Source organism: Tasmannia lanceolata, unplaced genomic scaffold (assembly GCF_043159265.1).
Source record: "Tasmannia lanceolata isolate RefF3 unplaced genomic scaffold, GAP_Taslan_0.1 ptg000013l, whole genome shotgun sequence".
Lineage (NCBI taxonomy): Eukaryota > Viridiplantae > Streptophyta > Magnoliopsida > Canellales > Winteraceae > Tasmannia > Tasmannia lanceolata.
This window is the reverse complement of record NW_027518690.1, coordinates 18,023,470-18,050,721: the sequence shown is the minus strand read 5'-3', so window position 1 is coordinate 18,050,721 and position 27,252 is coordinate 18,023,470. Positions and strand designations below refer to the sequence as shown.

The 27,252-nt window shown below is 38.4% G+C and overlaps 1 protein-coding gene across 1 annotated transcript; it reads right to left on the bottom strand.

Annotated features, from left to right (window-relative positions):
- Nucleotides 1–907: 907 nt before the first annotated feature.
- Nucleotides 908–25,978, bottom strand: LOC143889918 (coiled-coil domain-containing protein SCD2-like). Its single transcript, XM_077394319.1, has 17 exons — nucleotides 25,311–25,978; nucleotides 22,852–23,027; nucleotides 18,265–18,340; nucleotides 18,011–18,052; nucleotides 17,838–17,900; nucleotides 15,876–15,925; nucleotides 15,763–15,790; nucleotides 15,443–15,520; nucleotides 15,249–15,359; nucleotides 14,815–14,875; nucleotides 11,345–11,461; nucleotides 11,049–11,167; nucleotides 10,645–10,714; nucleotides 9,852–9,893; nucleotides 9,638–9,678; nucleotides 3,799–3,925; nucleotides 908–1,271 (listed from the first exon to the last, which is right to left on the bottom strand). The coding sequence occupies exons 1-17, from the start codon at nucleotides 25,635–25,637 to the stop codon at nucleotides 1,123–1,125; spliced, it is 1,677 nt and encodes a 558-aa protein (XP_077250434.1). The 5' UTR covers nucleotides 25,638–25,978; the 3' UTR covers nucleotides 908–1,122.
- Nucleotides 25,979–27,252: the final 1,274 nt, after the last annotated feature.

The following is a 27,252-nucleotide window of genomic DNA, read 5'->3' as shown; positions in this document are numbered from 1 at the left end:
AATAATCTGATTATCCATGGCTTACTATTCAAACCCTCCAACCAGTATTTACATTTGGACAGCTGTGAGTGTGGTACATGTTTACCCTAGGTCTAAAAAAAGTGACTATGACCCACATTTTGCTTTTGGACTTACCAAAAGCTTTTTTAAATTCCTTTTGGCAATTTTTTATATATCGAATATGGATTGAAATCCTATTTAAACAAATTTTATCTCTAGATTCAACAAGTCCAACTATGATGGAGCGTACATAAAATTTTCTCCCTTGTTGGGATGGTGAATTTCTTGTTAAACATCGATAAGCCTCATAAAATCCAATGTGAAACCAAAAGTACCCGTTTCTTAGTCCTTTCTGGGTTCAAACCAACATAAGCTGTATTTTTCACTTGCTATGAAATCTTTTGTATCTTCTGCTTTCTTTCTCTCTTTCAAGTTTCAGCAAGTAGATTCAAATCTCTTTGTTTACTTTTACTCTGAACTTTTCTCTGTCTTCTATCATTTTTTTTTCTTTCTTTTTATCATCATTGTTCTTGGCCTTTTTCAAGTTTTAGCACTGCCGCTGATGCCAAATGGTTGCACCTCAGGTCAATTTTGCGGAATTTTGGTTGAACTTCTAACATAAAATGGGGTCGGGTTTGGGTTGATTCCAACTGACCCAAATTGCACCCCTATGAAAGAGTCTAGATGGGATCAAGGAAGAATAATAATTTAAACATTAACGGATTGATTCTAAGAATCATTACAACCCCAATTTCGTGGATGAGTTGACAAAGGTAAGAGTGAGGTGACCATATAAAAAAATGACCCTTCAATTTCCATCAAATACTACAGTACATCCATCCACTAAGAAAAGTCTGAACTCCAATTGTTACAAAATTCACACCAATAACCACAACAGGGCAGAAAATTTCTACTATTACAACATTTCTTATTTTTCTTTTATCTATCCTCTCATATTCAAAACAATCGCCAAAACATGGCAGAAAATTTCCACTCTATTATAACGTTTATTATTTTTTCTTTTATCTATCCTCTCATATTTTATCCAGTTGATTATATAAACAACCACTCTGTAATTATACAACAGAGATCAAAGCTCCCATGTCCTCTGAACATAATTAATTAAAATGAAGTGTCTGAATCTGTGATGGCTTTATGATTAGCGGCGGCTGCAATTGCTGCTGCTGAGGCTTGGCCGATTTCCTTACGGGATGCTTCCCATAATTGTTGTTCTATTCCCAGCTTCCTTAGCTCCATTAGACCTCTCTCAACTGAACATATATATAAAGCAACAATAATATGTGATTAGTGTTTTAGGCTGCTTTAGACAACCATTCTCTTGATTCTCACTTTGGAATCAAGAATCAGAATGCATTTTTTTTTATTCCTCCTGGCAACAGAACCGGGTGTCTAGCAAACTCACGTACAAGAATCAATTATTCTATTTTTGAGCAGAATGATGTTTGGATATGAGGGGGGAAAAAAGAATTCTGAATTTTTTAAGTTTTGGGATATATGTGGAGCAAACCAGTCAAATGTTGGTCCATCTACGGTGCATTAGTCCAACATAATCAAGCACAATACTTAGATCCTATGATTTGATCTCATCTAGGTTAACCCCGAAAAAACTTGGAAACGACAAATAATCATTTTATATAATGCAGGTTAATAATGCTAATAATTAATGAAATGTATTTTTTTTTTAATTAATGACGAACTACATTCATTTTAAGAATGGTTGCAGAACGCAACCTTTGCTTTTTGGAATCCACTGGTTTGAGAACATAGATGTGTCAAGACCTAGTTGTCGAGCTCGACTCAGCATGGTGTAACCCAGGTCGAGACAATAACATACAATCTCAGGTTGAGCACAATTTGTATCCCGGTTTACAAACTCCTGCACTTCAAAAGGCATTGGAAGAAGTGTGGAAGGAATGGAGGCTGCGCTAGGAGTAAGAAGAGAAGGGTTCAAAACTGGAAAAGGAATTGCTAGAGGTGGATCGGAGCGGTAAGATCAGATGTTGTCCTGACAAGGGAAAAGATGAAAGTGAGAAGGATAAAACGGTAAATCTGGAGGAGATCATGTTTTTTCAGGCCAGGGAGGAAGCCAATGCCTCTGATGACGTTGATGAAATGCTAGCTATAGGAGATATTTTTGGGATAGGATTTGAAGAGGAATCAGTAGAGGTGAAGAAGAGGTTCTTGGAAATGGAGAAAAGAGATCCGAGTGAGAAAAAGGAAAATAGAAAGAGTCAGGGTTGGGGGAAGGGAGAGCCTAATGCTCCTTGAAAACAGAGAGCCATTATCCCTTATGTAGATAGTTTTTTTATTAGGGGCTTTTGAGTCTTTCTTTTTCTTTTCTTTTATCGAGTTTGAGTCTTCAGGTAAAGCCTTTGGTATTGAAGTTAGGAGAACGAGGGTTCGTCTGCAGCAGCTTGGTGCTTGGAAGGTTTTTGGGTAAGTTGGATCTATGGTTGGAAGAGTCTGTTGTTTCTAGGTTTTTGATGTAGTTAGGTTTTAAAAGAGAAAGGTTCGTAGAAGTGGTTGTCGTTTCTTCACCGGAGTGTTTCGAAAATGGTGGTGCGTGTGGTCAGTATATTGTTCCTTGGTTGGAGATTAGAGATTAGGTTGTGGTTTTCTTTCTCAATTATGGTGTAATTTTCTTAGGCGGGATGCCTTTATTGTCTTTTCCATCACAAAGGTTAATGAGTAGGTACATTGTGTGGATCTTTTGTGGAAGCACAACCCCTAGTCCTTGTTCAGATGATGAACTCTTATGTTATCCAGGTGGGGAGTAGTAAATGGAGTAGATCCTCAATAGCTTGAGAGACCACGGTCTTTTGCTTTGTGAGGCATATTTGCCTGGATGTTTTTGCATCTGTTTTTTGTGATGGACGTTTAGAGTTACTAGAAAAGGAGTGTGAACTTTTGGATTGAGAAGCTGGTGGTCTATTTTTTTTATGATCATAGTTGAGGACCGATCAGTACGGTGTTGAAAGGGGTTTCTTGTTTGACTTGGCGGCAATGCAAGGTTTGTCAGGACGGCTTGGCGCAGGATGGGCGACCCGGATATTTTCTTTTTTATCTATATACTCTTAGCTTCCCTGGCTCAGGAGTATGCTCCTGGCCAGGCGTACTTGATACTATGTAATACAAGTTGGGACTTCTGGTCCCCAATATACCTTTCACAGTATCAATGAGAATATGTCATCTCTCAAAAAAGAAAAGTAGGCAGACAGTTTGTCAAAATCAATCCTAACGATCAAATTCTAGGGTCCCACATGGGGCCATGTATTGACAACCAAGACTGTTATGTTGATCATGTAGAAAATCATGAAGCAACCAAGACGATATTGGTCCCATGCCAAACGGACATCCCATGCATAAGAAAAAGAGCTACAAAAGTCAACAGATTGTCTTTTCTTGGTGGAACCGTAAAAGAGGCTAGATGGATCAGGGGCCTAGGATTGTCCGATTAAGTTGTTCTCAGCAGCATTTGGCCTGACTTATTGTCGTTGTTCATATCAACGGATCTGATCACATAGAAGTGCAACAAGTGGGGCCCAGAAAGTACTGCGAAAAAACGTTGGTCCTCCACCAGAGGTTGTTCTGACTTAAAAGTTTGAATGACTCAATAGACTGATACTAAAGATGAGTGTTGGACCAGAGCTTTAGAGTGGAATATCAATCAAATTTTGATGAAATCAACTACTTTGTACGAACACAAATGATCCCATCTTAGAAAACAGTATTTTCTCCAAATGAACATTTAAACTGAGATAAGTTGGCAGATAATACCGTCGACGGCGTCATGCGAAGTCGGTTTCAGGCCACTACGGCTGATCCAAAACTGAAGGCGCTCTTCGGCAATATCTTCTTCCACATGATGAGATTTGGCTCTTCGCCAGAAATATGTAAGCCACGCCTGCATGGAAGTAATTATTGCACGTGCAAATTATAAAAGTAAAAAGTGGAAGATGGTAAACAATCCTTGTTCTACATGCATAATTGTTTTTTTTTTAATGATAGCCAATTTAATTGAAGAAAAAAGACCGAGATGATCAATCCAAGGCCATGCAGATCAATCATAAAAAGATAAACGAATTTATATAAAATGTATACTCAGTTCCAGCAGGATGTAATTTTATATCATTCAGAATCTTTCTGAATTGGAATTGTTTCTAGAATGTTCCATTGCATTTCCATTCTAATGAATTTATCAGCCTCACTAGAATCTGTTCATCTCGTGGGCATGCATTAGTGTTCTTTGTTAAAGTAACTTAACAAAGAGTGATTAATAGTTCCCTGTTCATTGGGCAATGGGCACTCAAAAGGAAAGAAAACTGGATTGGCAGTGTTTCGATTGTCAATACTATAATTTTGGATGGTGTTTTAGATGTAGAAGATGCTCTAAGGCCAGATTGAATCCCTCCTCTCTGCCTCCTTGGGGTGGGAGAAGGGTTTCCCTGGGAAAACCCAAAACGGGCCAAGAGAATCAACTTGGGGCATGGTTTTGTTCCCCGTGCCAATACTTGAACTTTAGATGGCGGAATGAGTGTCGTTGGTGTCACTTGACCAAATCATCTTTAAAGTGGCTTCCTCAATGTTCTAGGACGCAACCTAATGATGATTTCAGCTCTTGGCCGGATTCGGGTAAAATCTTTCGCAACACCAATTCACCGGTTCCAATTTTATATATTTCAGCGAAGGAATTAGATGTACGATTAGACTCTCTCAGATCCTGCTTGATCGGGAAAAAGAAAAATCAAAAGGAGACCTTGCAGGATCTATGGAAATGGGCACAGGTCTCCTGGGAAATCCCGTCTTTACCCTGCCCCTCTGCTCTTGCAAAGGATGAAGTTCTTTTTATGCTTGACTCGGAAGAACAGGCTTCACAGGTTCTTGCTAAGGGACCTGAGGCCTTGGATAGTCATCTTCTCTCCCTCTCGCCATGGAAAAATGATTTCGTTCAAGAAGAGGAGGAGCTTTGGGTTCGCTTTTATGGCATCCCTTTGCATGCTTGGGCTGTCTCCACCGTGGAGGCGTTAGGGGGCCTCTTTGGCAAGGTACTTGAAACCAAGATGGAGAGCAACCATCAAAACTGCATGACCTTCGTATCGGCTAAGATTCTAGCCCCTTGATGGCTTTTCCCTAGCTCTGATGTCAAACTCAAAATATTGGGCTAGTATTATCCTATTGGGGTTGAGCTCTCTAAGGAAATGCCCGTATCTGCCTAGGATTCAGGCTCCTCCCCCAGGGCAGATCGGCCGCCGGCGTTCTCCTTGCCTGTTGAGCCGTTGGACCCCTTTAGAATTTCAAATTCAAATTCCCCTGCTGTGAGGCCTGAGATTGTGTCGTTAGCTTTTCCAGAAAAGGGTATGTTGGGAAACGAGCAGAGCAATTAAGTTCTTTCTGGCATGTCGGCGAATCCCAAGAAACCTACGCCTCAGAACCATCAGAATCAGCGAAGACGTCCTTCCTACGTCAGGAAGAACTTTGTGAACTGTGCCCTTGGCGGTCCTTTTAATGATTCTCTCCCAGAGGGGGGATCAAGTTCCCAAGCACGCTTCATTATGAATAATCTGAGTGCTTTCCTGGGTTCCAAGCCGGGTGCAAAGAAGAACCTCAATAGATTAAATAGACTTCTAACCTTGTGCTCCAGACTCGCTAGGTCTGGACCCATCTATAGTTGAATCTATTGTTGGGGCGCCCGAGAGTTTCCAAGGCTCTCCAATCCTTTGTTTCGCCTTTAAAAGGCCTTCCCCTCCATCTGGATATATAGGTTTTTATTTTGATTTGCAGGAATGGCCTCCTATGAGGTCCTGGGAAAACCAACCTCGCAAGTAATCAACGCTTATCCTGGGATTTTGTAAGAACTTTGGGATTGTCTCTTGGGGTTGGGCGGAGGCATCATTGGCTCTGCATGAAGATAGGAGTTTGCTGCAAGATACAAGCAGATCAGATATCCAGCGCTCCTCTGGATGTCCTGATCCAGGTTTCTGGGGTTGTATATCTGCTAGAGCCCCGGACTCAGTATAGCATGGATGAATCCTTTCCAATGTCGATGGCTAGCCTACATCACCAAATTGAATAACCATCTAAAGGGTGATGACAAATTTGTTTTGAGGAAAGCCTTGCATGAGAGGCCCCCAGATTTGGCACCTATCGCGGGATGTGCTTTTTTGGGCTCTGGGGGCTGGCAAAGCTCTCTTGGTGGTGCGTCCAGTTATTAGGGATGGAAGGCTCCTGTAGAAAGACAGTTTATGGATAAGTGGTCCTGGCTGTAGTGGATGACTAGTAGATTTTCTTCGTTTTTTCTAGCCCGAGAGTATGCTCCTGGCCACCTTTAATTTATTCTATGTAATGCAGGTTGGGACCCCTGGTCCCCATTGTATCGTTCATAGTATCAATAAAATTGTCATCTTTCAAAAAAAAAAATTATCAGCCTCACTCATCACTTGTCTATAAGGTTGTAGTTACCGAAAACTTCCTAGTTGGATGGGAAGCTCGCTTCCTTGGAAACTCAATTCGGAAGCTAAGTTGTTCTCGCTTCTCAAATTTAGAGGAAGCGCGCTTCCGCGATGCTTCCTCCTAATGAAGAAGAGTACGCTTCCTATTTAGGTGATTATTTCTTCCTAAAAGAATATTTTCTCCTTTTGATAATTCTAAAGGAGCGTATTTAAAAATGGAGTCAATTTAAAAATTAAAAACTCATCTTAAGTTTTAAATGAAAATTATGTGGATTTTTTTCAAAAACTTTGTTGAGAGAGAATAGAGAGAAGAGAAAAGTGAGTTAGGGCTTTCTCCCCCTCACTAGTTTATTTATATACTAAAGAGAAGAGTCCAATTACTGAAATGCCCATGGGCTTATTCTAACACTCCCCCTCAAGCTAGAATGTATAAGTTATACATTCCTAGCTTGTTACAAATGTCACTCAACTTGGCTTTACTCAAAGGTTTTGTGAACATATGGCTAACTGTTCTGCGGAACGAGTGAATACAGTACATATCTCCCCTTTCTGAATTCTCTGACGAATGAAATGGCAGTCGACCTCGATGTGTTTCGTCCGCTCATGAAAGACTAGATCTGTCGCAATATAGATGGCAACCTTGTTGTCACCATACAACTGTGAAGGCGAAGGAAACCTCATACCGATCTCAAACAGGAGTGACCTCAACCAAATGATCTTTGTACTAGTATGAGCCATTGCTCTGTATTCTGCCTAAGCACTTGACTTTGCAATGACGTCCTGCTTTTTACTTTTCCATGAGACCAGATTGCTTCCCACAAAGGTACAGTACCCTGTAATTGATCTCCTATCAGCAAGAGATCTAGACCCAATCAGCATCAGAGAACCCCCCAATACGCGTATGACCATGCCGTTTGAATAGTAAACCCTTTCCTAGTGCTCCCTTCATATAATTGAGAATTTGAACTATTGCACTCTAATGTGAAGTACGAGGAGAGGTCATGTACTGACTAACCACTCCAACAGCGTAGGATATATCAGGACGAGTAACAGTAAGGTATATGAGCTTACCTACCAGCCTCCTATACCTACCAGGATCCTGCAACAATTCACCCTCGTCTGGAACTAGTTTTACATTTGGATCCATGGGTGCAGATACAGGTTTTACACCAAGATTTCTTGTTTCCTCCAACAAGTCCAAAACATACTTTCTCTGTGATAGAGATAACCCACTAGAGGAGTATGCCACTTCTATCCCAAGGAAGTATCTGAGACGTCCCAAGTTTTTTGTAGCGAACTCTTTTTGCAAGAATGCCTTTAGCTTCTGAATCCCTCCTGAGTTACTACCCGCAATAATGATGTCATCGACATATACAATCAACATAATGCATCCTGTTGAGGACTGATGGCTGAATACGGAATGATTTACGGCACATTGTTTGAGGCCAAACCTCATAACTGCCTCACTGAAATGCCCATGCGCTTATTCTAACAAACTTAAACATTAAATATACATGAATAGAAAACTTATAATTCAAATTAGTCGTGAAGTCTTTTTTCTAATCCTTACCAATATTAACGCTTTTATAAACTCTCCCGCATCTGCGTCAACTCGCCCGAGTCAACTTTCATTTACCTTGGCCATGTTCCGCTTTGCGCCATATCCGCGTTCTGGGTTTAGCCTTACAGAGTCAATAAAAACTCCTTTGACTCTCCCGAATTATAACTGCGTCAAGCGAGTACTCAGCCGCATCAACCGCGTTCTTGGCCGCACCCACGCCAAGTTGACAAGGATTTTTTTTTTTTTTTTTTTTTGGCTGAACTCTGTGCCGCATCCGCATTTTTAAACACTGAATGCTTCCTCCCTAATCTACTACAATCCTACTCTTTCTATGTATTTCTTGTTTACTTCCAACGAGGCTTCTTACATGCTTAACGGCGACTTTCAGTGATGCTTCCCACACATTTTCTCTTTACTTTCGACAGAGTTTTTCGCTTCCCGCATTTTCTTATTTCTAAACCCCTTGCATTCCGCTTTCTCTTCCCTCATCGCTTCTTGCACTCGCTTCCTACCTTGGCAACTAAATTGAATTGTTTTTGGGCAATGACAAATTCCAAGGTTGCCAGAGCGGGAGTCAAAGGCTCCCGGGATGGTCAGAAGCAGGAATCATGAAGTCTCCGGAGAGTCGTCGGGGAGTAGCCGCGGAATTGTCAGGAAATTGTCGGGGAATCGCTAGGGAGTTGGGCATCGCCAGGGAATCTCAGGGGAATCGTCAGGAAATCAAGTTTCACATAACATTAAACAGCGGTTCCCAAAAGTAGGAATCGAGTTTCCAGGGAATCATAAACCGTGGAAAATCGGGTTTCCAGCGAATCCGAACCGGGATTCCCAGTTTTTGGAGATTCAAGAAGATTCCCGTTTCGGATTCGAGAACCCAGGAAAGAATCATGCTTCCTTGATAAATTCCCACCCCCTGTAGGATAATTCGCACCCATTTAACGTGAATTGACATTAAAAAGCGTTAAAATCTGCCACATACCCTCCTTTAAAGGGGTGCGAATCATCCGATAGGGGGTGCGAATTTATCATCGCCCTTGTTTTTATATGTTACATTATAGGCATTTAGGCGACCGTTTTCTACATAAGGCCAGCCAAGTTTTCATCACTTGTCTATAAGGTTGTGTAATTGAATTGTTTTTTTTTTTTTATGTTTAATTGTAAGCATTTTGTTGAAAGTTTCTACATAAGGCCTGCAAAGTTTTCAGCCGTTCTCTAACAATCAAAACCTCAACAAGTTATCCAAGTTACATGTGGATAAATCATAGGAAATGAAGAATTGAATCATTTTGTAACATTCAATTTGAATAGAAAATTAGAAATCAGATTAAGGCATTAAACTTCCCAATCAAGAAGTTGAGTTTATTTCTTATTAGGCATTTAAAGATTGTGGCATGGAGTCCACAAGCAAAGCAGGAATGAGGCTTTGTGATGAATTTTAGGTGCAAAGCATACAAGAATCTATAGCTAAAGAATAATTATCAAAATGAAATAATTAGCCTCCAACTACTAGCAACAATTTAAGGTTATGATACCAAACAAAGAATGTAAATGACGTTCTAAATCCAAAAAGATACCTCAGAGATAATATAAGAAGTTAACAGAATACCTGCTTGAAATAAACATCTTCTGATTCCTCTTGACTTAGTTCTGCAAGAAAACATAGATCTCAGGTTCACGCTCACTCTATTTTTAGACACAGCATCTAAAAAACTATCAAGTGCACAGTTCAAGACCACTCAGACTCCTTTACAACTATTACTGTCAGTTGTAAATGTTGGCCTTAAACTAAACAAATCAATAGATAAGAATACTGATATTACCATATGCCTCCAGAAACTTTGGACCACCAGGTGATTTAAGATCTGAATACACAAAAAGCAAAAAAAAAAAAAATGGTACAGATCAGTTGCATTTCATAGTGTGCTTATTATTTTAAGGTAACATATGTCATGAGTAAAATACAGTCTCTTAAAGCTACACGTATAAGAATGAAAGAGCGGCACTGAAACCAAAACGATTTCTTGTGATATTATCGATTCTAATAAAATATATTTTCAATCAAAGTATTGGATTTTGTGTTGGACGATGCACATTGAACAGTGAGCATATCGTCCAATACATACCCAAAAAAACAAGACTGTCACATCCAACACACAAGTTGTATCGGACCATATGGTCAGATACAGGATTTTGGGGTGTGCAATACAAATTGGATTTACGATATTCTAAGCCTTGGATCAGTATGCCCATGGTTTGTCAGAAGAAACTGCAATCGGAAGAAATGGAATTTAATTTCAATTGCTCAAAAAATAGATGGAATCACACTATAGAAATTTAAGTCAATATAATATAAGCAATATGAAAACAAACACCTCCAAAAGTGTAATAATTGGATCAATTTTTTTGCGGGAACAAATTTTAACAAAATGTGCATACAAAGATAAAAGGACTAAGGAATGATTAAATGATCCTTGGAAATAATTTATTTCTTTGTGAAGTTCCCTGAAAAGAGAACGGTAGCATTTCACACCAACTGCTTCCAATCGACAAGGCAATAGCATCAAGTACTAGAAGATGGGAGCTTGTACACCATGAGCGAATAATCAAACAAACCTGAGATGGACTGCCGAACCAAATTTGGGCGTCGATTGTAGCCCAATGCAAGCACAACAGCATCCTCAACCTTGAAAACAGTAGTCATACAAACCAAGTAAGGCTTGGCACAAAATGCAGAAAGATAACATGGAAGTACATGGGGGTGATAGTCCCGCCCTAAAAGTTTGGTGTGGGGATACCCTATGTCATAAAAAAAAGTTCGGGTGTGAAATAAGCAAAAAATGAATGAAACAACACGATAACAGTACGTTTCTAGAGAAAATATCCAATGCTAATGACTAGGAATACGTGGCTGCAGCTAAAAGCACCATATAGAAGGTAAATGGGAATCAACATGCATATGAAAAAAAGGATAAGTGGATACAATGTATTAATTAAAAGGTTTGAACATAAAGGAGAACCTTTAGAGAAGCTAGCTCCATTAAGCCCTTTTCAACTGAAAGCATGTTCTCAATATTGCCTTCTCCAGTTATATCACTCAAATCCCACACAAGTTTACTCCTCTCCGGATCATCATTATCTGTTCAATGTTTTCAACATAAAGGACTTTACTTAATACTGACTGAAGATATATATAATCCATAAAACAAATATTGATACTATGAACCAAACTACGATAACATTTCCATCTTTTCTCTCAGTGAAAAAATTAAAAATGAATGACATGATACATAAACATAAATGTTTGATAACTAACCTTGGTTCCAACATTCTTCCTTAGCTTTCTGTCCTGCAGAAATTACAACTTCCAAAGGGAGAGGTGCTAATGATGACCAGTGCTCGTGTTTTGACACCGCAATCTCTGCATGGATGCCTAAGGCCCCATATAAATTCAAAACAATTTAGAAATGAACTGGTAAACTTCAAATGAACCCACCCATTCAAAGCCAAAACAATCCAAGAATGAATAAATCATGAACAAAACTGGCCAGGTAAAACCATGTCCTTTACTTTCAATCTTCAAGACAAATAAAACCATCAAGTAGAGTGTGAGATTTCATTAAAGATAGCAGTACAATACTGGAGCGGGAAATGGTATTTCCAACCCCTCCCTAGCATTTCCACACCCTTTTGTTTGTATTTTTCTGAAAATGCCAAAAATACCATTCCACTTTTCTCTTATGTTGGCTTGTTGTTTCGAGGAAAAGTCAAACAAAAGGCAGTGGAAATGCTAGGAAGGGGGATGGAAAAATTGAAACCCCATTTCCATATTGGAAAGTTCCATAAAAATACCAGCAGAGCTACTGAAACATCCCCATTTTTTTTTAAAAAAGCAATTCGTCCGAAAGGTGGGGGGCGTTATTGTCACAAGTTAGATTTAAGGAAAAATTGCCAATGGGGGACACCAAAATACAAGAATTGTGAACGGGGGCACACTTTTGAAAAATTGTTAGAGAGGGACGAAATGGGGGTTATCAACTCTCTAAAAGGGGGTTATGAACCCTCTAAATGGGGTTATCAAACTCTCAAAAGGGGGTTATCAACCCTCTTTAACAATTTTTCAAAATTTTGTCCCCCGTTCACAATTCTTGTATTTTGGTGTCCACCATTGGCAACTTTTCCAAGATTTAATTAAAGAGAACAATTAAAAGAAGGTATTTAATAGGAAAACTAATTGAAGAGGACATTTCCTAATCTAAAGGGATTACGATTAGAAAGATTTGAGATTTATGGACTCTTGAAAGGAAAAACCATGTATTCACGTTAAACCAAAACGTGCAAACTTTCACCCAAAGGAGAAAATATTTGGAGCTTGGATCTTAGAAGCGAGAAAAATTGTTTTCTTCCCCAAAGAGGTATGTGAATTCAATTTATTTTTGTGTTTTGATCTTGAGGATCTCCTACAAATCAGAAATTATAATTATATAATTAAGGAAAATGAGATTTACGCTTGGATTGTCGTTATATTGGGAGATTTATTAATGGCTGAACCCAACCCACGGATTTTCGTGAATTCGTGGGCTTGGTTGGGAGTTGGAGGATTGAAACTAATAAAGGTTAGAACTGATTTTGAAGGTTTTGTAAAATTAATCAATAGGAAAATCGTTTTTACACGAAATAGAATAGAGGAAATTTAATTTAAAAATCAAGAAAGAGTTGGAAAAATTTCTTTCCAAGTAATGATGATCTTTTAGAGTTATTTGAACCCTAAAGACCTTGTTGAACTAAAAAGGGATTATTAAAACAAAGTTGTAATCGTGTTTGAGGGGAGAAATCATTGATTTTTCGAAAAACCTAACTAGACTAGGAATTAACAGACACAACCCACTAAAATGACCATAGCTTTTCAACCACCAGTCCAAATTTTTCGTACTTATACTTATTGGAAACAGCTCGAAAAGGGCTGCAACTTTCTACTTTGTCATTTTTTCCGTATTCTGCCATCTACTAGTCCAAAAACTAGCTTTAAAAACGGGCAGTACCATTATAGCAGAAATACACCTACATAAATTATATTCTTAAAGCGTACCAACCTTCTAAAATTAAATATGACCTGGATTATAGGTGATTTGGAAGGATAAACTTAGAGGAGTAAAAGAAGATCTTTTGTTCAAATAATTGGTACGTGACTTGTGAGTTTGTGAGGGAGTTTTCCCTCATGAAAATCTGATTTTAAATTCATGTTTATGAATCGAAATTCCTGTCTATAGAACTGATTTGTTTTGTTTATTCAAACATGTTTTAGTGTGGCAAAAATTCATGAAAATCGGATCAAGTACGCCGTTGTTTGCATATGTTTCTTTGCACAAAAATCTGCAAGTTTTTTATGCTTTTAAAATTGTTAGATAGCATGCAAAATCTCTAGATATTTGATTTATTGTTTGATCTTTATTGTTCAATGGAACATTTACTCTTTGGTCAGAGTGGCCTGGTCGGTGCCTTGTTCACGTTGAATTATTTTGGGTCTGAGTGGGTCGATTGGTGCCTTGCGCACAGTGAATAGCGTAGCTATGAATTAGTATTCCCGACCTTAACCAGATGGAGGATGATAACTAGTGCGCAATCACGTAAAGATCAGTCTTTTGCCCCATATTGAGTGCTTATAGTGGGAGAGTTCCCAATTCGATTACCTCTGCCGGCAGGAATTGTAAAACTTGGCTGTGACCACGTGGGGCAATTGACAACCACACCAGTATGGGATGTGAAGCTGGCATTTTGTCATAGTCCGTCACTTTGGGAGGTGATCGAGGCCATAGCTATGTCTAGTGTGAATTTATGGACTCGTTGACTACTTCGTATCATGAAAAGCCATGTGGAATATTCTAATTAATGTTATGTTGTTTGTGTTTATTTCATGATACTAGTTTTGTTTTGAATAAATTGTGCATTTATTTTTATCAAATGCTTTACTCGTGTTTTGTGTACTTGATCCAACCTATGCAGATTCCTTGTTATGTATTGAGCGTAAAAGCTCATTCCACATTGTCTATCATTTTTCAGATAATGAAGAGTAGCTAGCAGTTCGTGGGGAACGGCTGTGAGGAAAGGATTCGATGGCTTAGAGATTTCCGTTTTCAAGACACTGATTAGTAGGTAGTAGGAGCTCATTTTGAATAAGCAAACATTTAGTAGTAGTTGGGAGGGATTTATTTGAGTAGTAAACATTTATTCTAGATTGGTATTTTAGAGTTTTATTTAAATTCAGTTGGATCTGAGCCATGTTGGCCTTGGGATTTGAGATTAAATTTCATGAATCTTTGGTTTACATTATTTTTGTTTCCGCTAGTAGCTCTGTTTATCCTTGTTTGTGTGATGTGGTTAAACTGACCTTGCACGTTCTTGTGGATGTTTGGAATGGAACGTGCAACACTGTCATAGGGACCCCGATTTGGGGCGTGACAGCTACACAATTATCTTGATGTTACAAGTGAAAAACAAACAAAATATGTCATGGAACCAAATAAAAGAAAATTTTATTTCTAGACAATTAATGGATCATCATGCTCGGAGGGCTTCTTCTGATGTAGTATGTGTATAACTCTCTGCAAAACAAGGGTGTGTGGTCAAGACTCTCCCTTGGAGAGTCTACAGTCTAGTCTCCAGGCTCATTATGTACGGATGTTCATGTCTGCATATGTGCATGTATAATATGCATCAATTACTTTTTTGGGCGAGCCATTTTCATCATGACGAAAAAAAAAAAAACAATTGTAGAAAGTCGATTACCATGCCGAACAGCTAAACTCCAATAGCGAGCAAGCCAGCACCGTTTGAGAACAACCTCTTCCTGAAATGCAGCAGATCTAGAAAGATAAATGGATCTCCAAACAGTAGGTGAAACGATGGTTTTAAATTTTGGCCAAATTACTGAAATTTCAGATTTCGGTTACCGAAATCCGAAATTTCGACCAGAGTCCAAAATTTCGGCCGAAATTTCAGAAAATTTGGCCGAAATTACCAGAAAATGTAATTTTAAATTATTTTTTCCAAAATTTCAGCTGAAATTTCGGCACATTAATGAAATTTGCATTTTTTTTACTGATTTCAGCTGAAATTTTGGTTTCGGCTAGGCTTGAAACAGAAACCAAAACCAAAATTTTAAACCTTGGGTGAAACATCTCATGAATCTCCAAGCAGAACTTGAAAAACAAAATACAAACCATCTCTTCCTGAGTAAGGATCATTCTTTGTGTCATTGAACGAAGAGCTTTTGATTCAGATTCGGCTTCTCGCAGCTGTTCTACAGCAGATGAAGTCTCATCTTTCGCAATCTGATTTAAACAAATGGAAAGCATTAACCTATGACTTATTTTGTAGGGTAGCACAAACAGGCCTTTAGATCACCATAGTTTACCTCAACTTCTAATCTAAGAGATGTGACTTCTTCATCTCTTCTCCCATCCATAGTTTGCTTGGCAGCTTGAAGAACAGCCTGAAACAAAGAATTGCTCTCAGTGCCCCTAATTGGCACACGCCACAAAAAAAAAGTGCTCAAATATCTAAAATGTATGGGCGTGGAGAAAGATGGAAATAAATTGGCAATACCTACACATAGTAAATAAATGTGTTTTCCAATATTAATATGGAAACAAGAAAATTAACCTTAAAGAGTGTGCTTAGTCAGCACTCATTTATCTTTTGAAATACAAGTCCAGCAAAGCACTCCACACTTACCTCTCTTTCACGCAATATTGCCTCCTTTCTGAAAATGAATCACATAAGATGTCAAAATGCAAACATAAAAGAATGGTGCACATAATGAAGTAATAATTAACCCTAAAACATACTTGCTCAACAACTTCACTTCGAGAGATACCCCTTCTCCAAGTGCAGCAACCTATAAAATATCAGATTTCATAACTGAAAAGAGATAACTCCAGGCATTGTGATTCAAATACCAGTGCCTTTTTTTTCCCTGTAACCAGTAACTTGAAAGATGGAAGTATCTAACACGGTCAGCAGATATATGCAATGCCAAAACCTAGGTGTCTCTAAATGGCTTCTTTTGGTCTGAAACTTTAGGGCTTTCATTAATCTTATTTACATGGATTTATGGTAAATGTTAACTGGTTTTAGTGGAAACCATTGGATATTATTTCAACAGGAAAAATTATAGTGATTCTCAATGGAAGTAAGGAATTTTAAGTTGTTTTGTTGGGGCCAAGGAACACACGAATGCATTTGAGGGTATGTCTTCCTATGTTCTTATTTGAGAATCCCAATGGGTTTATAAAATTCAGTTTAGGGTGTCCGAGAGTTTGGAAAAGACTAGAATAGAAAATTTGGGTTACTTGAAGAACAAATTAGGGGATTGGGGGCTCATATAAAGTTGTAATACTAACTAATAGATGTTTCTAATACTAACTAGAAAGTTACACGGAGACCTGAAGGAGAACTTAACAACCTCACTCTTGATGAACTTAGGCACTTTAGACACGGAAAGTAATGACCAAACATAATGATCCCAAAACACCTGACCATGGATATGGCAGATACAATTATATGATGATGTTGAAAGATACATAGGCATATAAGATATAATGGAGAATATGACATGTGAGGATATCTACGTAAGTAAAATGTCATAAAAGGACATGCATGCTGCAAGTTGACAAAACAGATTAAAAGAAAATTTGTAGAGCCAAGATACCTTATTATTTCAAAGTAAACTTCAAGTAGCTCTCTAAAATTTCTAGAATAACTAAAGTATACTTAAATTATTATTTCTCTAGAATAACTAAAGTATCATTAAATTATTATGCACAGGGTACACCATTCGTAGGTTAAGTAGTTGCCCTTAATTGTGATTGCAAGATCCAGTGTTGAAGCAGAGTGTCGTGTTATGGCATCTACTTCTACAGAGCTTACTTGTGTTTGACACCTTTTGAATGAGTTTCACATTAATTGCAGTTGTCATACCCTCCACCGTGATAACTAATGTGCAATTAAACTATCTAAACACACAATGTTTCATGCCGAGACACACCATAAAAAGAGTGACTATCATTTCGTTCAAGAGAAAGTAGAAAGCGATGAGATTCTTCCATGGTATATATTGAGCCGCAAAGAAGTTAAGAAGGGACAACCTGCAAATCATCAAAAGCATCTAGCTGAAAAGTTGATCATGTTTATAAAGACCAATCAATTTTTTTTTAATGGCATTTTTTTTTTTTGGGGGGGGGGGGGGGGGGGCGTCTTTTCTTTTTTAATTGGCTTCCGGGAGTTTTGTGGGAATTGTAATAACTTTTGAGAGCTGATTAAATAATAAAAGACAAGGTGGGTTTGTCCAATTATCAAAACAGGGTAGTTCAAATATCAATAGCCTCTAAATAACATAAGGAAAAAACATTAAAAAGACAACAGATTATGGCTTTTCCTTAATAGCAATGTTGAATGTGTCCTACTATGTAACTACAAAATAGTATACAAATAGCATCAGGACAAAATAAAAAGATGATAGATTATGGCTTTTCCTTGTTTGTGAAGTTTTTTTTTTTTCCTTGATTGTGAAGTTGATTGAGTCTTAGATTTGTTCTTTTTGTTTGTTAAAATAGAGTATCCATGTCATTCTTCCTCTCTCCATTCCTCGCAACCAAAGGAGGGAGATTGTTTGCCTTAATGGTAACTATAGACAATTAATTCTATACAAAGACTTATTTAGCAGGATTCGTCACTTTGGAATTGGTTAATCACATTATCATGCGTATCACTATGTAATAAACGGGAAAGCTAATATAATAGGAAATGACCTGTTTCTCAAACACCCTAGCTCTAGCCTCTGCTTCCTCCCATTTCTCTTCCGCATGTTGAAGCTGGATGGCACATTACAATGTGAATGTGATATAAATACTTTAAACTATATTGGACAACAAAATAATGACTAAAAGCTTCACCTTTTCATAAAAATAAAAAAGAAACACACCTTGTCACGGATATTGTCATTCTCTTCTTGTAGCATATCAAGCTGCATTTTGAGTAGAAGTCAGCCTTAATACCAAAAATTTTCAAGGACTATTTGACCAAATTTCATCAACATATCTAACTAGGTTATTGCTTTAAGTTGACATTTAACAAGCCTAAGATAGCAGAATGACCCGTAAAGGGTTTTCCTCATACTACTAATTGCAAGGTCATCTCCAGCATGGAACAGATCATTCATGTACGAAAGTGAAATACCTCATCTCTAAGTTCAGAAGCCTCACGCTGATTTTCTGTTTCCTTTATATTCAGATGTCCCACGTCTGCTGTAAACCTGTAACGTATGTTAATAGCTAGCATGCAACCTATCAAAAGAATGTCAAATCCAGTACCCTAAACCAACAGACAAATTGAAGAATTATCAACTTCGTTTTCGGAGTGATAGCATTCAGAGAATGCTTTTGGATGCCTTGCAAAAAAAGCATTCAGAGAATGCATGCATGTGTTTGTATACACTACATACTCACAAATAAATATCTGCATTTTGATACCTCAGATAGCTTATCTGAGCTGACGAGTATAAATAGGGCATCACCCATGTTGTTTGACTCATCCAATCCATTCATTCCATAGAACCTAGCATAGATAGTGTGTTCCTAAAAAATCATCTCCATCGGATCATCTTGACCATTCAATTTGTGGATGCACAAAATGGACCCATTTTATAGCCATCCATTTTAAACCTCCACAAATCAAGGGTTAGCATGATCCTATGGACATGATTTTTTAGGAACACCCTATCTATGTTAGGTCCTATAGAATCAATATATAACATCACCCAAACAGCATAGGCACCTACGCTATTTCTACTCAACATTTCAGATAAGCTATCGAGGTATCCCAAAGATACATTTATCTAATATATATATACACACACACACACACACACACACACACACACACACACACATATGAGGAACGTTTTTCTAGTCGGCCGACTAGAGAACCTTCTCTAGTCCGCCGACCAAAAACACAGTGGGCCCATGTTGTTTGGATGATCCAAAGCATTCATTTGATGGGCCCTGGCATAGATATGGTGTGCCCAAAAAATCAGCTCCATAGGATCATCCTAGCCCTTCGATTTGTGGAGGTTAAAAATGGACAGTGGAGGTTAAAAACACAGTGAGCCCATGTTGTTTTGATGATCCAAAGCATTCATTTGATGGGCCCTGACATAGATAGGATGTGCCTAAAAAATCATCTCCATAGAATCATCCTAACCCTTCGATTTATGGAGGTTAAAATGGACGCTTATAAACTCCACAAATCTGTCCATTTTTAACCTCCACAAATCAAAGGGTTAGGATGATCCTATGCAGCTGATTTTTTGGGCACACCCTATCTATGCGAGAGCCTATCAAATGAATGTTTTGGATTATCCAAATAATGTGGGACCACTGTTTTTTTTGGTCGGCGGACTAGAGAAGCTTCTCTAGTCGGCCGACTAGAGAAACTTTCCTCATATATATATATATATATATATATATATGAGGAAAAGGATTGTACGCTCGAGCGTACCAAGCTTATGGTACGCTTGAATGCCCCAATCACATGTGGGCCCACATTTTTTGTGGTGATCCAAAGCATTCATTTGCAAGGCCCTATCATAGATAGGGTGTGTACCAAAAATCAGCTCCATTGAAGCATCCTAACCCCTCCAAAAGTGGAGGGCAAAAATGGGCAGATTTGTGGTCTGTCCATTTTGCCCTCCACAAATGGATGGGTTAGGATGATCCTATGGAGCTGATTTTTGGTACACACCCCATCTATGTAAGGGCCTTTCAAATGAATGCTTTGGATCATCCTAACAAAGTGGGCCCACATGTGATTGGGCATTCGAGCGTACAATCCTTTTCCTATATATATATATATATATATATATATGAGGAAAAGGATTGTGAGCTTGAGCGTTGGAACCTTATGGTGAGCTTGAGCTCTCAAACCAATGAGGCCCACATTGTTAGGATGATCCAAAGCATTCACTAGAAAGGGCCTTACATAGATAGGGTGTGTACAAAAAATCAGCTCCATAGGATCATCCTAACCCATCCATTTGTGGAGGTCAAAATGGACAAACCACAAATCTGCCCATTTTTGCCCTCCACTTTTGGAGGGGTTAGGATGATTCAATGGAGCTGATTTTTGGTACACACCCTATCTATGATAGGGCCTTGCAAATGAATGGTTTGGATCCTCACAGAAATTGTGGGACCCATATGATTGGTGCACTCAAGCGCACCATTTCCTATTAGAGCTTGAGCGCACGAACATATTCCTCTATATATATATATAAAGTGTAGCTACATGTACGGGTAGCTAACTTAGCTACTCCGTTGGTTTAAAATACAGTGGGCCGGCATTGTTTGGGTGATCCAAACCAATCATTTGATAGGCCCTCACATTGATAGGGTGTGCCCAAAAAATCAGCTCCATTGGATCATCCCAACCCTTCCAACTGTGGAGGCAAAAATGGACAGATTTGTGAAGGTTTTTACACGTTCATTTTTGCCTCCACAAATCGTTGGGTTGGGATGATCCTAGGGAGCTGATTTTTTGGGCACACCCTATCTATGTGAGGGCCCATCAAATGAATGGTTTGCATCACGGAAACAATGTGGGCCCCACTGTATTTTAAGCAGACGGAGTCGCTAAGTTAGATACCCGTACCTGTAGCTACACTTCTCTCTCTCTCTCTCTCTCTCTCTCTCTCTCTCTCTCTCTCTCTCTCTCTCTATATATATATATATATATATATATATATATATATATATATATATACTAGTAAAAAACCCCGTGCGATGCACGAGCCGACAAAGAACTGTACGGACCACGTCATAGGTTGATCCAAACCGTCCATGTGATAGAACACAACATAAATAGGTTGTGCCCCAAAAATCATTTCCATAGGCTGATCCTAGCCGTCCAATCTATAGAGGTTTCCATAATTCCTCTTAAATCGGACGGTTAAGATCACCCTATAGATTTTTTATTAAAAAACCATAAAGGAGGGGGGTAAGATTGAAATTATGTGGCTTTAATGGGTGCATTTGTTAAAAAGCATAAAGGAGGGGGTAGGATTGAAAATATGTGAGTTGAATGGGTGCATTTGTTAAAAAAAGTCAAAAAAAGTGATGTGTAATTCTCATAGAATTTTCCAAAAATTCAAAAAATTCTCTTCTTTTCTCTTCTCCTATATATATATATATATATATATATATATATATATATATATATAGAGAGAGAGAGAGAGAGAGAGAGAGGAAAAGGATTGTACGCTTGAGCGTACCAACCTTATGGTACGCTCGAGTGCCCAATCACATGTGGGCCCACATTTTTAGGATGATCCAAAGCATTCATTTGAAAGGCCCTTATATAGATGGGGTGTGTACCAAAAATCAGCTCCATAGGATCATCCTAACCCATCCATTTGTGGAGGTCAAAATGGACAGACACTGTTTGTCCACAAATCTGCCCATTTTTGCCCTCCACTTTGGAGGGGTTAGGATGATTCAATGGAGCTGATTTTTGATACACACCGTATCTATGATAGGGCCTTGCAAATGAATGCTTTGGATCACCACAAAAAATGTGGGACCCATGTGATTGGGCACTCGAGCGTACCATAAGGTTGGTACGCTCGAGCTTACAATCCTTTTCCTCATATATATATATATATATATATATATATATATATATATATATATATATATTCTCTCTCTCTCTCTCTCTCTCTCTCTCTCTCTCTCTATATATATATATATATATATATATATAGAGAGAGAGAGAGAGGAGTTCCTGCTCCCTATAGTAGATAACTTATCTACTTTGTCGGCCAGAAACATAGTGGGCCCACATTGTTTAGATGATCCAAAGCATTCATTTGATAGGCCCTCACGTAGATAGGGTATGCCCAAAAAATCAGCTCCATAGGATCATCCTAACCCTTCGAACTGTAGAGGTTAAAAATGGACAGATTTGTGAAGGTTTATACCCGTCCATTTTAACCTCCACAAATCGAAGGGTTGGGATGATTCTATGGAGCTGATTTTTTGGGCACACCCTATCTATGTGAGGTCCCATCAAATGAATGGTTTGCATCACCCAAACAATGTGGCCCCCCACTGTATTCTAAAGAAATCTTCCGCCCTCCTATTCTCTTCTCAATTTCACTGATGCCCCTAGGGACATCTTCCAAGAAAAAAACAAAACTAGTGCTACATAATAGATAGATTTCTTGCTTTTAGTGGTGAAGGAGGTGATCTTAAACTATCAATGACACAACACAGCTGATGTTTGTGTACTTTTCATCATCTTACTATAACATATAATCGGATCCATCCTGACAAGGGATCAAGTCACGCGATCAAAACAAACAAAATGAGATTGAGTGAAGGCTTTAGGAGCCAAAAGACAAACAGCCACCATCTCCACGCATCGTATAGGTTTTGAATGGCCCTTCATTAGCATTTACAATTACTTGAGATTGACTTTCAGTGGCAGAGTTGCATCAACACACACAGTCATCCATATAGATGTGTGCAGATACACATACCCATAGAAACGTTTGTAGGTGTTGGCTACAAAAATATATATGTAGATAAGTATGCATATATGAACATATTTATCAATACTCGCAAATCCAATTCAACTGTTTAACTCTCCTAGAAAAGAACGCATGAAACATGAAGAGAAGTTTGGCAAATGAATATATGTCCACATAAGAGAACTCACTACCGTGTTGGTAAGAAAAAGCAGTTACTATATGATAGGAAGAGATTTCATTACCTCTTCTTCGCTCTTTGAAGATCAATGGGAAGTTCTATTGGTGGTATAGAGGTCGGAGCCCTCAGTGAGGTTCTACTAGGTGGCACCATCGTATTTGAACGAACAGACATTGATGATTGCCTTCCAGTTGATGAAGAGAGTACTGATGGAGTATTCTCCATAAAGTTCTGACCTAACTAATTAAAATATGACAAAACCCAGTTAGCCAAGCAAATAGTGCTGAATGAAGAACACCAGGACTCATTTAAAAAAAACACTAGGACATAAAAATATGAAACTTAATAAACAAGAAAGATGCTAATAAAAATGATGTGTTACTATTTTTTAATTACCATAACTTAATAAATAACTAAACCAGATTCCAGTTTAAAACCCAAAAATCTTCAACTCTTATATCTGAAATTGTGTGGGAAATTACAGACCTGAATTTTGGCTCTAAATTTTTTATTCAACAAGGATAGATCAGAATAGCATCAAAATGAAACTAAGAAGATATATTTTCTAAAGAGTCGTCATTGAGTCATGTGAAAAGAACATAAAAATCAGCAAATCTGTGAAACTTTACACTATTTGTCTGCAGAAAGCTTCAATTGAACAACAAACAAATCCGAACCAGATATATTGTTTTCTTTGGGAGAAAGTCATTAATTTTCAAGACTAAAACACTCCACTAAAATTCTATTCAACTAAAATATTGAATCCCAATCGGATCTCCAACAAAACCGATACAATCATAAGAAATAAGGCTCAAATTAACTAAATTCGAGAAAACTATAGTGAATTGGAGAATTACCGCCAGCAAGGGATATTACAGACCTGAGATTTGGCTCTAAACTTTTTATTCAACAAAGATAGATCAGAATAGTATCAGAATAAAACAAAAACAAATGCATTTTCTATAGATTCGTCACTGACACATATGAAAAGAATATAAAAATCAACAAATCTCCAATAAAATTCTATTCAACTAAAACATTGAATCCCAATCGGATCTCCAACAAATCCGACACATTCATAAGAAATCAGGCTCAAATTAACTAAATTCGAGAAAACTAACTACAGTCAATTGGTGGGTTAACGCAGGCTAGGGAGAATACGGACGTGAATTTTGGCTCTAATTTTTTTATTCAACAAAGTAGATCAGACTAGCATCAGAATAAATCTAAAAAAGAATTACATTTTCAAAGATTCGTCGTTGATTTATATGAAAAGACTATAAAAACCAGCGAAATTGTGAAACTTTACACTAACGGGCCGTTTGGATACGCGGAATTTAGAATCCGGGATTTCTTCAAGATTGTAGCTAAGAGACAAGAGAGGAAGCGAACCAGCCGTCGTTTTTTACTTCTCGCCCTTCTTTCCGTCAGCAAGAGAGTAGCAGATCCTCCCATATTTCCACGTTTTAGAAATCTCAGGATGCAAGAGAGATTTTTAAAACCTAAATTTCTCACTTAAAATCCAAGAAACGCTGTCAGGACAGCATACAACAGCTTGATCATGAACCCTCTTTTACACTGTTTTCAAACTAAAAACCTGGATTCTAAAATCCGCGTATCCAAATGGCCCCTAATTGTCTGCACAAAACTTCAATTGAACAAACGATCAAATCCAAATCAGATATCATATTTACACCAACGGCAGAAAGTCATCAATTTTCAAGACTAAAACACTACACTAAAATTCTACTCAACTAAACACTGAATCCCAATCAGATCTCCAACAAATCCAATACAATTGTTCGTGCCTAATTGGCCGTAACTGAAATAAACAAAACAAAAAGATAGAAAAGAGGGAGAAAGAGGTTGATTCTAGGCAACCATACCTCCTAATGGTTCGATTCGAGAGGAACCATGACTCTCCTAGAACAAAGTCTCCTTTGTGCCGTAACATTTTTCTCTTCTTCTCCATTTCATTGAAATACAAACTTAAATACAAGCACTGTTATGTGCCTAAACGGGACCAACTTGGGGTGGAATAAATTAATATGCTATTTTAGAGAATAATATCGGATCCATCTGATATATTTAGTAGTTAGGTTAGATTAGGATAGTCTTTAATTAGTTATTTCTATTCTTATAATAAGATCTTTCTATGTTTATCTTTGAGTGCTTTATATAAGCACCTATTATTAATAATGGAAATCAATGGAGAAACTTGTTAGAGAAATCGTGTCTTTGTGCACAAAGGAGGATTGATCCTTCCCTCTAAGAAGATCAATTCCCTTACAAACCAAATCGGTTCGTAACAAGCACAAAGGTAGTTTTACATCGCTACTCTACTAACCCAATTAAATAACATATAGGCAATAACTAACATCCAAAGCCTAAAACCCATAACCACATAATTAATAACCACATTCTAACTAACACCCACTAACATGCACATATCAACAATCATAAGAAAGCAATCTCAAATTAACTTTAAATTCAAGAAAACAAGAGTCAATTGGCGTGAATTACCACAGGCGAGGGAGATCTAGTTGGCCTTGAAGATGAAATCCATGGAACATTATTGCCTCCCCCGCCGTTGTTGGAAGAACGGAAGGGATAGAGATCATCATCATCATCATCATCATCATCATCCTCGTCTCCGGTAGTCTGAGACGCCATAACCCTAGCTAGGCGATTTGCCGCGGCCTTCGCTGCAACATTTTGTGTTTTCTTTATAGTAGAGAAGGACGTGGACCGGTGAGCAGGAGACATGACCGGAGAGGATGAACCGGTGCTGCTTGAACCCGTGCTTATTTGACGGGAGTAGACCGGGCTCCCGGTTCGTCTCCGGTCCATCTCTATTGAAACAATTTGGAGAAAAAAGAAGAAGGAGGGTTTGGGGGAAAGGAGAAGGAGATTGAAGGTTGAAGGTAAGGGAGATTGAAGGTTGAAGTTGACGCATGCCGTTGGATTTTGATCGGACGGGTAGGATTTCTTTGGAGGGTGGGAGATGGATGGACGAAGACTTCAAATTGGGAGTAGACGACGAAGTCTTCAAAAAGCTGTTTCTTCACATTTTAGGTTTCGGGTTTCGGGTATCGGCTGCGACGGCGGGGAGACCGATATTTTCGAGTTTCGGCATGTTATTCGTAGCAGGATATGGGTATTTTAGTCCGTACACCCCTGGGATTTGTCATGTTATAACTGGGTAAGAAGCTTGTGTTGAAGGAGCTAGGAATGGTCCAGGTGAGGCCCACTTGGGACCCACCGATGAGATGATATTGACCGTCTATCTGCTGCGAGATGGATGAATCATTGTACTAATTGCTAGCGCGAAAGGCATTTCGCAGCTGGTCTGTTCGCATGTCATACCAGCTATCTGTGAAATGCCTTTTGCGATGGGCCCTAGCAAATCCCTTTAAATTTAGGATGGTTCATAAAAGGGAAATGATTTCACCTCTAATGTTTTGATAAACATGCGCTCCACTTGTTTGTCGCGTAGCATTTAAAGCATTTAAAGGGCTCTAAGAGCCTTTTGATAACCATAATATCCTCTAACATCCCTTTAAATACTACACGACACACAAGTTCAGCGCATGTTTATCCTGGAAGATAGCTCTAAATTGGAAGTTCCTTTTGAGGAAGAGGGGATTGAAAAGGCTCTTTTCTCTCTGCCAAGAGATAAGGCCCCTGGGCCTGATGGTTTTTGTTTGGCTTTTTTCCAAGCTTGTTGGTCGGCAGTAAAGAGTGATATTCTTAAATTCTTCAAAGAGTTTCACGAGGGGTTACATTTGGATAAAGGAACAAGAGCTACCTTCATAACCCTAATTCCCAAAAAGGGAGGAGCTTCGAAAATTACAGACCTTCGACCAATCAGCCTGGTAGGTTGTCTTTACAAGGTTATGGCAAAGGTATTGGCATATAGAATCAAATTGGTGCTCCCTTTGCTAATTTCTAATAGTCAAAGTGCTTTTGTGGACAAGAGTCAGATCTTGGATTGTTCCCTCGTTGCCAATGAAGCCATTGACTACTATCGCAGAAATGGAGAAAAAGGGGTGGTCTGTAAATTAGATATGGAGAAGACCTTTGACAGGGTTGAGTGGAATTGTTTGGACTATCTTCTTGGCAGAATGGGTTTTGGGAATGTTTGGAGCGGTTGGATTCGACGTTGTGTTTTTTCTGCCAGGTTTTCAATATTGATTAACGGTACGTCTAAATGTTTTTTTCAATCGTCTAGAGGGTTGAGACAAGGTGATCCTTTGTCTCCATTTCTCTTTGTGATCATGGTAGAAACTCTTAGCAAGTTAGTTCATAAAAGCTGTGAAAAGGTTTTAATTGAAGGTTTCAGAATTGGAAGAAATAAGGTAGAGGTGTCGATCCTTCAATTCGCTGATGATGCGTTGATTTTTTGTGAGCCGGATTTTGCTAAAGTTAAGAATCTTAAAGCAACCCTCAGATGCTATGAGCTGAT

Excerpts from the sequence above, each read along its gene's own strand:
- LOC143889918 (XM_077394319.1), bottom strand. The coding sequence starts at position 25,637 with ATGGACCGGAGACGAACCGGGAGCCCGGTCTACTCCCGTCAAATAAGC. Across the intron at positions 15,360-15,442 it reads CTCTTAGATTAGAAGTTGAG|ATTGCGAAAGATGAGACTTC; the intron begins GTAAACTATGGT and ends TGTTTAAATCAG. Across the intron at positions 1,272-3,798 it reads TTCGCATGACGCCGTCGACG|TTGAGAGAGGTCTAATGGAG; the intron begins GTATTATCTGCC and ends ATATATGTTCAG.